General features: G+C 38.0%; 1 protein-coding gene across 2 annotated transcripts in view; it reads left to right on the top strand.

Annotated features, from left to right (window-relative positions):
- The window catches only part of GRIK1 (glutamate ionotropic receptor kainate type subunit 1), a 171,822-nt gene that overhangs the window by 142,044 nt on the left and 15,536 nt on the right, over positions 1–14,242 (top strand). For both annotated transcript variants that reach the window (XM_040227736.1, XM_040227728.1), the window contains exons 13-14: positions 517–742; positions 7,975–8,225. In XM_040227736.1, coding sequence (XP_040083670.1) covers positions 517–742; positions 7,975–8,225 — 477 coding nt within the window. The remainder of the gene's footprint in view (positions 1–516; positions 743–7,974; positions 8,226–14,242) is intronic.

Here is a 14,242-nt window from a genome sequence, read left to right as displayed (position 1 = left end):
GTTCTTTCATAAATAAAGCAGAGAAACTCTGGGGTATAATCTCAAGGCTCTCCCTGCAAAGGAATGTTAAAATTTACATACCAGAACAGTAAAACAATGCCTACTGAAGTTAAGTAGTTGAAGGCAATGGAATTAATGAATAGAGTCCTGGGGTGATCTAGTCACCCCTTAGCCCATGGGGCCTTGATGTCTTCTTCTTAAGTGGCCAGTGTTCACTGGGAAAATGCTGTCATTGATACCAACGTTGTCTCTTCCATTCTGAAATCAGCAAAAGGATCTTGACGCAATGTCTTACATCAATGGGGCAGGATCTCTTTTTTCTCCAAAGCTTCCTCAGTGCCCCCAAGGGTTTTTCTTTGACAACTACCAAACTAAAGTCCCAGGATCATCAATATTAGTTTCCTACCTAAAGAGAAAGAATCCTCCCTACACAGTTTGAATCCCTGGGGTTTCGAATAGCTTCAGGGCCTATTTTCTCAGCACTCTCTGCTGGCAGGTATGTTTGTTTCCCTGCAGAAATCGAAGATATCCACCTATGAGAAGATGTGGGCTTTCATGAGTAGCAGGCAGCAGACTGCCCTGGTCAAAAACAGTGATGAGGGGATCCATCGAGTGCTCACCACTGACTATGCCCTGCTGATGGAGTCCACTAGCATCGAGTATGTGACGCAGAGAAACTGCAACCTCACCCAGATCGGGGGCCTCATTGACTCCAAAGGTTATGGAGTGGGAACGCCTATTGGTAAGAAAGACAAGGCAGTATCCAAAATGGCGAATGTTAATTACAAAGTATAGAAGGGAATGGACTCAGATATATCTACTCCACATTCTGAGAAAGTCTACAGTTCCTTCCATGGACTAATTAAAAGGGAAATGCCCGTACAGATCATAGACACGTTTGAATTAAAGAGTCCAAGATCTTCAAACTAATAAACTTTCAACTCATTATTTCTTTCAAGTTCTGCCACTGCATATATGTTTGAGGACATAGATTTTATTATTTTACCCCAAATATTGTTTAACAATATCTTCCAAATTAGCACTCATTACATTATGTTCTCCAATACATGCCTATATAGTTTTTTCCATATTAAATTTTACTAGAATACAGCAAAATTAACTAAGCATATAGATGACAAAGTTAAAGAGCTAGCGTTCCATGTAAGTAGAAAACAAAACTGTATCTATCAAAAGGAAGAGGTAAAAGTTTAAATTATAATTTGCTCAGACAATATGCGGATTCAATCATTAATAACTATCTAAAATTTCCAAATAGTCCTTGTTTTTAAGTCAATAAGTTGTGTCCAACTTTTTGCTACCCCATGGACTGGAGCACACCAGGCTTCCCTGTCTTTCACTGTCTCCCAGAGTTTGCTCAAACTCATGTCCATTGAGTTGGCAAGACCATCCAACCATTTCATCCTCTGTTGCCCCCTTCTCCTTCTGCCCTCAATCTTTCCCAGCATTCAGATCTTTTCCAGTGAATCAGTTCTTCATATCAGATAGCCAAAGTACTGAAGCTTCAGCTTCAGCATCAGTCCTTCCAATGAATATTCAGGGTTGATTTCCTTTAGGACTGACTGTTTGGGTCTCCTTGCTGTCCAAGGGACTCTCAAGAGTCTTCTCCAACACCACAGTTCAAAAGCATCATTTCTTCAGTGCTCAGCCTTCTTCATGGTCCAACTCTCACATTTGTAGATTACTACTGGAAAAGCCATAGCTCTATGTGGACTTTTGTTGGCAAAGTGATATCTCTGTTTTTAAGATGCTCTCTAGGTTTGTCATAGCTTTCATTCCAAGAAGCAAATGTCTTTTAAATTTTCTGGCTGCAGTCACCATCCACAGTGATTTTGGAGCCCAGGAAAATAAAATCTGTCACTGTTTCCACTTTTTCCCCATCTATTTGCCAAATAGTCCTGCCCTTGATTTTGTACCACTTCACAGTCTAAGGTTATTGTTACCTTGTAGGCATACAGACCCACACAGCTAGGTCTTCCTGCATGTCTGAGATCTGGAACTATATTCTGTATTCAAGGGCCAATGACTTCCCTATAGAAAACTCCCCTATTTCCCTCACTACAGAAACTGTATTGTGTAAGGTCCTGGTATGGTGGCAATCTGTTCTTCTCAAGTGAATCCGCAGCAATTTTTTGATAAGCATTCCAAAGAGGAGGAATTGGAGGCCATCTTAGACCACTGGGTTAGTCCAATAAGAAATCATAAGTTACATCAGATAATTAAGGACCCAAGGTTGATTATTATTTATCTCTTTCAAAAAGGATTATCTGGTTCCCTCAACACTATACAGACATCACAAACTCAGATGCTTACAGAGATCAAGCAGGCATAATTGAATAAAGCTTTGTGTGAAGAAGCAATAGGGAACACTAGCAACCATGAAGAATTAGCGACTACATGACTCATAAAGGGGTCAGCTGCCTTTCAGGTCAGTTGGTTGTGGGAATTCATACACAACATTGTTAAATCTTCTATTTCTCATGAAGAGAAAACAAACAAACTTTAGGTGAACTTTCCTGATGCTTTAAATTGGCAGCAAATTTATTTTTTCAAAAAGATTAAGTAGCCTGTATTCAATTTCTGATCTATACTAACTTGATTAACTAGATAAAGGTCAACTCTCTTCACCTTTTACTGTCAATACATAATCAATTTGATTCCATGCAATACATCTGGTGCTAGAAATATATGCAGTAAAGACATTAACTATATTATTATTGTTGTTATGCGTGTCCTTTAAATAAATCAGCAGAATGACTACCTTATTGCCCCTTTATTTATAATAACTTTTCCTGATGAAAATGCCAATATTCAAGTGAAGTGAACACTTTTTCCCAAGTGGTTACCTCTCCTTAAACTGTGCTCTTCAGGGGACTCAGTGGGTTAGTCAGATATTAACTAAAAGGATACTATGCTTCTTTTTGATTTGAAAAGCAATGCCTCATCTCTCTAACTAAGCCTTGTCACCTCATTTTAGATAATGAGGTGGAAGAAGCTAGATGTTATTATATATATAATATATATATTATATTCCATCACTGCCAGAGACCTGTGTTCCATCCCTGGGTCAGGAAGATCCCAAAGGAGGGAATGGCTTACCCACTTCAGTATTCTTGCCTGGAGAATTCCAAGGACAGAGGAGCCTAGCAGGCTACATTCCATGGGGTCACAAAGAGTCAGACAGGACTGAACACACAGGGATCAAACCCATGTCCCTTGCACTGGCAGGTGGATTCTTACCCACTGACCACCAGAGAATCCAATGTAGCATTTTGAAAATGACTATGCCACCATGTGAAGGAGGCTGACCCTGTGATAATTATCACTATATTTTATATAATATGATATAAAGAGATTTAAATGTTCCAATTTAGTCTAACTTTTGCCAACATCATGCAGCGTCTGACATACAAATTCCAAAATTGAAGAGTTTTCCCCCCTCCCTACATGAAAAAAAAAATACACACCAGGAATTTTTCATAGTGGTTATAAACCTGTCATGCTTTTAAAACAAAAACAATGAGGGAATAATTGGAACAGATGGCAGACCTCAGAGAGAATGCATCCACTGGGAATACAGCTGTTGATAAATTTGTGAGATGTTTCTTCTATGATGAATTGACTCTTTAAGAAAGATCAGTTTGCTATTCAGGAAGATTCACACATGTACATATATATTTTTTTCAAGTGACTTGTCATAAATCACTTCAATGTCATTCAGTCCATGTAAGCAACAACAATTGAAGCTAAAATATATTCAAATATAAAAAATTCCCACATACTTCTGGTCTTGCCCTGGCTGGCTCACTCAAGGCTCCAAGTTCCTTCTCACAGTCAACGATGGGCAAAATCAGCTCAGTCACAACACAAAATTGAAAACTTTGTTTCTTACAGGCTCCCAGGACAGGGCTCTGGAAATGTTCCTCCTGAGGGATTTAAAATAAAACTTGAAGAGAATGAGAGCAGTTAAGGCTTAAACAGGTTACTAGGAAGCTGGAAATGACCTTCCTTGGAGACCAACTTTAAACAGAGATCCAATCTCATCTGTCTGAATTGCTTTAGGTACCATGCAGCCTGAAGGCAGAAGGAGAGCATCAGTCAATATTTACTGAGTGCCCACTGTGTATACTGCCATGATTACTGCTGCAGTTGTTACCGTATGATTATTCTCACATTCTTCAAACCACCTTTCTGTACATTCAAGTAAAGCTCTCATGATTCAAGTAAAGCTCACATACCATGAGTATGTTAAATGTGCTAATTTTGACACTAACCATTATTCTGGAGGTGTTTAAACAAGCAGCCAATATCTTAATTTGGATTTTGTGACTCATTTTCTCACCAGAAATCCACTCTTAACTGACAAGCCCAGAGAAGGCAATGGCAACCCACTCCAGTACTCTTGCCTGGAAAATCCCATGGACAGAGGAGCCTCGTGGACTGCAGCCCATGGGGTCGCCAAGAGTCGGACATGACTGAGCGACTTCACTTTCGTTTTTCACTTTCATGCATTGGAGAAGGCAATGGCAACCCACTCCAGTGTTCTTGCCTGGAGAATCCCAGGGACAGGGGAGCCTGGTGGGCTGCTGTCTATGGGGTCACACACAGTTGGATATGACTGAAGCAACTTAGCAGCAGCAGCAGCAGCAACTGACAAGCCACAATCTAACACCAAAACACTTTGATCTTTTTTTAAACATTTGCTTAAAACTTTTACTTTTGTATTGGGGGCTGATTAACAATTTGTGATATTTTCAGGTGAACAGTGAAGGGACTCAGCCATACATATATATGCATCTCTCCCATCCAGACTGCTACATAACATTGAGCAGAGTTCCCTGTGCTATACAGTAGGTCCTTTTGGTTGTCCATTTTAAATATAGCAGTGTGTACATGACCATCCTAAATTCCCTAACTACTGCTTCCCACCATCCTTCCCCCTTGGCAATTGTAAGTTCATTCTCTAAGCCTGTGAGTCTCTTTCTGTTTATAAGTCAGTTCAATTATATCATTTATTTTTAGATTACACATATGAAGGATGTCATATAGTATTTCTCCTTCTCTACATTTTGATCTTCTTTTAAACTTGATTTTGAGGTACTGACAATGACTTTAGGAAGTCTTGGAAGGGATGGAAAAAGTGATAAATGCCATAATATTAATCTTCTGCTTTTTAAACCATGCCTTAGAACATAAGATACATGTGAGAGAGGGGTAGGTAACATGGGGTGGGGGTGGTGGAGGGAGAAGTGTGAATGAATACAACACTAAGAAACAGTCAGGAGAATTAAGTTCTTGACTCTGCCAGTAGCTATGATTTTCACCCATATTTTCACATCCTAATTTTCTTCAGTTCTAAAAATAAGTGGATTGGATAATATGGATCCTAAGATCTCTTCTTTCAATCCCAAAGAAAGGCAATGCCAAAGAATGTTCAAACTACCCCACAATTGCACTCATCTCACACACTAGCCAAGTAATGCTCAAAATTCTCCAAGCCAGGCTTCAACAGTACGTGAACTAAGAACTTCCACTTGTTCAAGCTGGATTTAGAAAAGGTAGAAGAAGCAGAGATCAAACTGCCAACATCTGTTGAATCATAGATAAAACAAGAGAGTTGCAGAAGAACATCTACTTCAGTATTATTGACTATGCCAAAGCCTTTGACTATGTGAATCACAACAAACTGTGGAAAATTCTGAGATGGGAATACAAGACCAACTTACCTGCCTCCTAAGAAACCTGTATGCAGGTCAAGAAGCAATAGTTAGAACCAGGCAAGGAACAACAGACTGGTTCAAAATTGGGAAAGGAGTGTGTCAAGGCTGTATATTGTCACCTTGCTCATTGAACTTACATGCAGATTATATCATGCGAAATGCCAGGCTGGATAAAGCACAAGCTGGAATCAAGATTGCCAGGAGAAATATCAAGAACCTCAGATATGCAGATGACACCACCCTTATGGCAGAAAGCAAAGAGGAACTGAAGAGCCTCTTGATGAAGGTGAAGCAGGAGAGTGAAAAAGCTGACTTAAAACTCAACATTCAGAAAACAATCATGGCAACCAGTCCCATCATTTCATGGTGAATAGATGGGGAAACAATGGAAACAGTGAGAGACTTTATTTTCTTGGGCTCCAAAATCGGTGCAGATGGTGACTGCAACCGTGAGATTAAGATGCTTGCTCCTTGGAAGAAAAGCTATGACCAACTTAGACAGCATATTAAAATGCAGAGACATTACTTTGCTAACAAAGGTTCATCTAGTCAAAGCTATGGTTTTTCTAGTAGTTATGTACAAATGTGAGAATTCAACCATGAAGAAAGCTGAGTGCCGAAGAATCGATGCTTTTGAACTATGGTGTTGGAGACAACTCTTGAGAGACTCTTGGACTGAAAGGAGATCTAACCAGTCAATCTTAAAGGAAATCAGTCCTGAATATTCACTGGAAGGACTGATGCAGAAGCTGAAGCTCCAATACTTTGGTCACCTGATGCGAAGAACTGACTCATTGGAAAAGACGCTGATGCTGGGAAAGACTGAAGGCAGGAGGAGAAGTGTAGGAGAAGGGGATGACAAAGGTTGAGATGGTTAATGGCATCACTAAGTCAATGGACGTGAGTTTGAGCAAGTTCTGGATGTCAGTAATAGACCAGGGAGGCCTGGTGTGCTGCAGTCCATGGGGCCGCAAAGAGTCGGACATGACTGAGCAACTGAACTGAATTGACTGAAGCTCTCTTCTGGTTCTAAGAGGCCACATTTTCTTTTTCTTTTTTTTTTTCATTTTTCTTTTTCCACCAAGAAGAATGTTAAAGTTTACAGAAAGACCTTGAGTGTACTACTTTCTTACTGAGTAGAATAAAAAGCTCACAAAAACTCTTAGCACCCAAGGAGAAACTTAATAAAGAAATTTTACACTCTTTTTTTTTATCTCTTCCTTTGCTCTGATTAACATAGGGATCCAGTATTGGGCAAGCTGTGGCTGCAGCAAGATGATGTTAATGCTCTCTACTCATAATAGAATTAAAAGTCCAGGGGCATTGCTAGAAGATAGAGTATAAACAATATCAATAAAGTACTTGCAAACTTTCTAAATCTAGCTGTGTTTTGTGAGACCTTTGAATTATTCAAAACCTACTTTTAATAGTATTTAATAAGTGTATTAGTCAGTATGAACTAATTACTCTGCAAGTCTGTAATGGCCAAGGCAATAAATATTTATTTCTTAACTTTGTTATCATCCAATAGCAGACTGAGAGAGGGATTCTGATTCATTCAGTCATCCTGGGACCGAAGCCCTTTCTAACCAATGGTTCCACTATCCCTAGTATCTTAAAATTGTTTCCTCCTTGCTGAGTATTTGAGGAAAGAGAGGGAGAAAGTAGAGGATCATGTTGGGAGGATTCATGAGACAGGACTGGTAATAGTCATATAGCACTTTAGCTCCCAGTGGCTAGAAATTGGTCAGTCACCACAAGGCATTGTAAAGGAGACTAGGAAATGTCTAGCTACTCCCATAGGACAAAGAAATGGCACAGGTGATCATCTAGCCAGGCTGTCACAATATTAAACATCCAAAAGCCTAGAAAAAATGGAATTGAAATGATGAAATTCTCTAATGTGGGTAAAGATTCATAGGAAACTCACCAGAAACAGCAGGATGTCATGGAATTCGCAGCTCAGCTGTTCCTAATTTAAAAGGAACAATCTGGGTAATAGCTCATCTCAGCTTGTCAGCTTTGTCCTTTCCAATTATTTAGATCCTTCAAAATATAGGATTGAGCTTCCTTGCCCTTTGTTGGCCAATTTGTAGACTGAGGTTTTTCCAATAGCTGTGAGCAGTTACCTCTAAGACACCTGTAAGTTACCTGTAAGTAACCTCTAAGATGATAACCCTTCTTTGCATCTTCTTCAACCTTTTGGTAACCAATATCCAAATATCCTCACTTACAGGCTCTCCTTACCGGGATAAAATTACTATTGCTATTCTTCAATTACAAGAAGAGGGGAAACTGCATATGATGAAAGAAAAATGGTGGCGGGGAAATGGCTGTCCAGAAGAAGACAACAAAGAGGCCAGTGCTCTGGGAGTAGAAAATATTGGGGGCATCTTCATTGTTCTGGCTGCCGGACTGGTCCTTTCTGTATTTGTAGCCATTGGAGAGTTTATATACAAATCCCGAAAGAACAACGATATTGAACAGGTGAGTCATCTCTTTCTAAGATGGGTTAGTTTGGGGTTTGTGCTATCTGTCTTAAGCTTAGGGGTATTAAGGATGCTTGCCCTTTTTGTAATAGTCTATTGAATCAGATGCCAAGAAGAGCCATTTTTGAATTAGAGCAAAGAGCTCTTGAATCCCTGCCAGGTGCTGCTGGCACTGTAGGGCAATCATTTATTAATGAGAAGAAGGAAGCACCTTATACACTAAATCCAATTAGCACTTTTTGAAATGACAGTGCAAAAATTTCAACCTCGGTTAATTTCCTCAACAGTTGTTTGCTCTTAAGATAGAAACCCTAGATAGAGCAAGGAAGAAATAAATCCCAAATTAGAAAATTTATTAAAAAAAAAAAAAACCTTTGAGAGAACTGTTAGCATCTCCTTAGTTTCAGTACTGAGCACATGCGCTAATGCAAAGCAGTTTATATAAAGATATAAATGCAATATTTTGAAACTGAACATTACCTCTATCAAAGTGTGTTTTGTAAAAGAATAGTTCACAAAAAATGATAAACAATACAGGATGACAATAAAATATGAAAAATTTTATTTTTCCAAATTAGCGTTATGGTTGATTTTTCAACAGTCAACCCTTTTTGCCTGTTACTTTTAGCTTTGATGAAAAATCACACCAAGAGTTTACCCTATTCTGAATTAGAGGATGGTGATTAAAGATAATTCCTTCATAAACCTGTGAGAATAAACTAAACACACAGCTCATGCCCATTGTAGAGCATCTGGTACCCAGTGAATTTAAAAATAGTTAGACTTTTGAAACTATGCACTATTAATGACAGTGCTAATTTAAGGCTCAACTATCAATGTCTTAAAATCCTTAACAACTTTAGAACACAGGGCTCTACATTTCCATTTTGCTCTGGGTCTTCCAAATAATGTACCCAGTTCTGATTAATAATCTCATATGAGTCCCACTTTCTTTAAGTGGAAACATCTCCAAAGATGAGGATGACTGATTATAACCTAGTTTCATCATGAAATTTTTCCCGAAATTACAAGGCAATTGTGAGAACATTAAGCACCACTTTCCTAGACCTTGTTAGAGAAAATTGTCCTTAACTAAAAGGGAGAATGGACTGATCTGCTTTGTTTTAACTTTCAATTTGCTCTTGAGGTGTCTTGTTTTATGCAACTAATTTGAAAAATAAAAGCTTGTATATGTTATGCTTTAATGTGCTTCTCATAATTGTCATTTGATTTAAATTTTCATTTAAACAATCATTTTTTTGCTTCTGATTTATTCATTTTTCTATATTTTTCTCATTTCTTTTGCATGCAAGGCTTTTTGTTTCTTTTATGGACTGCAGTGTAAGCAAACCCATCCAACCAACTCCACTTCTGGAACCACTTTATCTACGGATTTAGAATGTGGCAAATTAATTCGAGAGGAGAAAGGGATTCGGACACAGTCCTCAATTCACACTGTGTAATCATTTTTTAAAAAAAAAAAAAAGAAGGTGTACCTCAGTAGAAACTGTTTCTGCTAATTAGTGTTGTTGATGATATCTCTGTCTACTAAACATAAATAACCATAACCCCTACCCTTATTTTAAGATAGCAAAACTCACGTACTCTGAACATTGAATTCAATGCACTAGAAACACGTGCATTTGATGTTGAAACAGAGGTATGTTAGATGTATACAGACTCCCAAATATGTGCATTTGCAGCAATTTGCTATACCATTGAGAGAATGGTTATCTTAGTTGTATTTTCATGTATTAAGATTAAGCAACTTTTTCCTCATACAAAAGTAGGTTCAGCCATTCAGCAGTACAAAGCATGAAAACAAATTGTTATTTTGTGGCAGTCTTTTCATCTTTGTGAAACTTTTCTCCTCTTTCTTTCTCCTTGTACCATATGCTCTGTAAAGCCACACTTTCCAACTATCTAAAGCCCCATCTTTTTATAACTTCTTAACAATGTCAATTTTTAATTCAAATTGTGTCTACTATTTGAAATGTATCATTAACACAGAGATTCAAAGATGTGTTAGATTTTAAAGATACAAAATAGAGACCTAGAAAATGAAAACTAAACTTGAAACCTCAGTACCACAGAGGAAGAGCATCAGCTTCCCTGGTGGCTCAGAGGGTAAAGTGTCTGCCTGCAGTGCGTGAGACCTGGGTTCAATCCCTGGGCGGGGAAGATTCCCCTGGAGAAGGAAATGGCAACCAGCTCCAGTATTCTTGCCTGGAAAACCCAATGGATGGAAAAGCCTGGTGGGCTACAGTCCATGGACTCGCAAAGAGTCAGACACGACTGAGCAGCTTCACTTTCACTTTCAGGAAGACATAACAGAGTCAAAGATGATCCCTGAGCAGGGATCTTTCAAGTAACATTTATTTGTAGAAATTGACAGTCTTCTGTAGGTTCAAATAGATAGTATGTTCAGTCTTTAAGGAACTGTGATTTTTTCAAGCTATAGATTATTTTTTGCAACCTCCGAGCAAATTCCTAAGCTAGAAATTAATGCCTAACCTCTTGTATTTTCCACTCACTCAGGCTCTTTCTTTGCACTGATGAACATTTTTTCACAAGATGTTATTTTATTCCCACCCTACTCATCCAGGATAGAATGGTTGTTTTTGTAGCAATCTTTCTGAGCCTTGCTGCTTTCACACTCATTTCTCTGGATCCTTTGCCATTTTCAATTCCTTCCAAGTATACTGGGGAGAAGGACAAGGAGAAGAAAATAGAGGAAAAAAAATTCCACTATACATTAGTTACAGATCTCTATAAATTTATTTTCCATCTGCATTCAAATGCTGTAAGTAATTTTCACTCTAACTGAGCATGGTGATATAGAAAGCCAACAACATACTTAATTTGTTGTGACAAAAGCTGCTTGCTGTCCCTCTGAGCTTGTTTCTTCTTCACAATGAATAGGGGATTTGAAGATGCTTTTCATCTTCCCTCAATACAGGATCCATCTGTCTTTCTTCTCCTTAATGGGGTTACCTTTTGACATGTGAAGTGATCCCCCAAAATATATTTCTCAGAAGTAGACATAGGCCATCTGTGCAATCATGTACCTTTTTGCCTTCTCTTTGCTTAGCTTTAAATGGGTTCCAATTTTTGAATCACAAGTCTCTTCAATCAACTCTGTATTTCTCTAGTAAAGCATGTTCAGGAAAGTTGACTCTTGCCCTGATTGTTTCTCAGTCTTGGTTTCTTCTTTAAATAAATATACTTTTAAGAAAATATCTATAAATTACACTAAGATTTATTAGTATTTATTTAGGTAAAAGCAACATACTGTTTGCCCTAAGTCAGAGTTCACATCCTCATAATAATAATAAAGAAATCAGATATTGGGATAAACATTATATAATTCATAATTCATAGATTCTATATATAGAAACCACAAATTACATAAATTTATTTCCCCAAGGACTATATATAATAAACCAAAAATGCTACTCAAAAAGTTCAAGGGTTATATATGAGGTATAGATGATCAGGATTAATGGTAACAAAACTTACCTTTCTATACAGAGTATCATTTAAAAGTATGATTCAGAGGTTTGGATAAAATTAATATTTATGTACTACTTCACACTGTAAATAGCTTCCCAGGTGGCCCTAGTGGCAAAGAACCCATCGGCCAATGTAGGAGACCTGAGAGACACAGGTTCGATCCCTGGGTCGGAAAGATCCCCTGGAAGAAGACATGGCAACCCACTCCAATGTTCTTGCCTGGAGAATCCCAGGGACGGGGGAGCCTGGTGGGCTGCCGTCTATGGGGTCACACAGAGTCGGACACGACTGAAGCGACTTAGCAGCAGCAGCAGCAGTGTTAGTTTAATCCTTTCCACAATTTTATTTCAGCTTTACTAACAGTTGACTCTGAAATAGACATGAGACAGTGACCCAGAGTCCTAGAAGAGACTCTTAAAACCGTCTCTTAGAAGAGAATTTTCTAAAGCAGCCAAACTTAGGTTCAGGTTCTAGTTGAGCCACATACTGAATGTCTATAGACAAGTAACTGAATTTCTCACAGCCTTGGTTTCTTATATGTAATAGGGGGGTATAGTTTCTAGGTCATATGGTTGTCTTAAAGGCATGTTTGTGAAAATGACTTTCATTGGCCAAATCTCAAATTAGATTTTCATGGTTGAGTGACCAGTTGAACACCAGGAAAAACTACATAACATTTGAGTATGTTTAATATGTTAGGATGCATTGAGAATTTGCAGCAAGTTGGAAAAGTATCCAGCACTTCCCAAACCTGTTAGATCATAGAATCTCGATAGTAGTGACCTAAAGCATACTCTTATGTCTATAATAGGCACTCAGGTTGTTGCTATTTCTCAACTCTAGAGGTAGGATCGTTAATTCCAAGCAAGATGTATTTAGCATTAAATATTTAATAAACCCTCTCTAGAGAGAAGAAGAGACTGTGCACATCTTTGAGGTAGAAATGCCATTATATTCAAATGATGATCTTCCTGTTTAGCTGTAAGTGGTAGGCTACTCAAGATACTCAGGTAGGTAAGTTTCCTGCTCTGTCTCGTGACTTGTTCCTCCCTTGAGAAACTGCCCCTCATTTCAGACCTTGGTTTCTTATCTTCTCCTCTTTTCCCTTTCATATATGCTCTCAGACAACTAATTCTGCCATCGAGTAAATAACCACTAAGCCCACAATGACTCCAGGAGAAGTCATTGCATTTTAAGTGAATTTAGGAAAAAAAAGAGAGAGAACTTGAACATACAAGAAAATTTTCAATCTCTATTTTTCATGTCACTGGATTTCAGACTTCAGTGTATATCAGAATCACCTAGGGAAATTATTTAAAATACAGAGTATATAGTTTGCACCTCCAGAGATTCCTCCACAGTGAAAATAGCCCAGGAATTGGAATTTTTAACTAAATCTGATCATGAATGCTTAAAAGTAGTTGTGCACATTAGTTTACATAAAAATAGCTCAAATACAGCAGTTTTTTTCTAAAATTAGACCATGTACATGACTTTTCTTTGAAATCATCTTCAAAACAAGGATCGTTTTTTAAAGTATTTTTTCTTATATGAGTTTTTTTCTCAACAATCCAAAATACAGTTGTTTTACTTAAAGGTAGTTGGTAAGCATGAGTTTTTATTAAAATTTATTTGAATATAGCAGTGTGACTTCAAATTAGACAGGAAATGTGAGTTTTTACTAACACTGGCAGATTATCTGTGGATTATACTCTGAGAAGGGCTTCTCAGATGGCACTAGTGGTAAAGAATCCACCTGTCAATGCAAGAGACACAGACAGGAAGATCCCCTGGAGCAGGAAATGGCAACCCTCTCCAGTATTCTTGTCTGGAACATCCCATGGACAGAGGAGCTTGGTGGACTACAGTCCATGGACCACAAAAGAGTCAGACACAACTGAACACAAACAAGATACCCTGAGAAACATTATTTAAAGTTAGGAAGAGAGCAGAAACTATGGAGCATGTAATGTTGTCTAATTTATTTCTTAACAAGCTTGTATAGCCTCAATGCAAGCTTTGGCCTTTTGCAATAAGGCAAAAAAATAAAGCTTGTTTTGTTTCAGACTAAAATTATAAATTGAATTATTTTAAAGTTTTTCCAGCAAAATTGGAACTACCCAAGGAATACATGGTGGTTAGAGACTGTGCCTTTAGGAAAATCAGCTAGATTATATGACTGTAAACCTATCCAAGGAAAATTATTTCCAAATACCTCAGTGCATTTGCCTCACATTATCTTATGTTCTATATGAGCCATCTGTGGCAAAGCAGCAAAATAATGAATCCCAATTAGTTTCCAAACCTATGACCCTTATGCTCTAAGGTCTATTTCCTAGTAAGCAATTTAAAAACAGCCTGAACAGCCTTGAAAAGCAAAAGGGAAACAAAGCATTCTTACTTCTTGTACTATTTTCTGCACATCTAACTGTGCCAAATGGCATTATTAATTAACTCTTATAGATAATGAAAAATTTCTGCTTGACGCTGCAGTTTTAGTTT

This window comes from Oryx dammah, unplaced genomic scaffold, assembly GCF_014754425.2.
Source record: "Oryx dammah isolate SB20612 unplaced genomic scaffold, SCBI_Odam_1.1 HiC_scaffold_2, whole genome shotgun sequence".
Taxonomy (NCBI): Eukaryota; Metazoa; Chordata; class Mammalia; order Artiodactyla; family Bovidae; genus Oryx; species Oryx dammah.
This window is presented reverse-complemented; position numbering and strand designations above follow the sequence as displayed.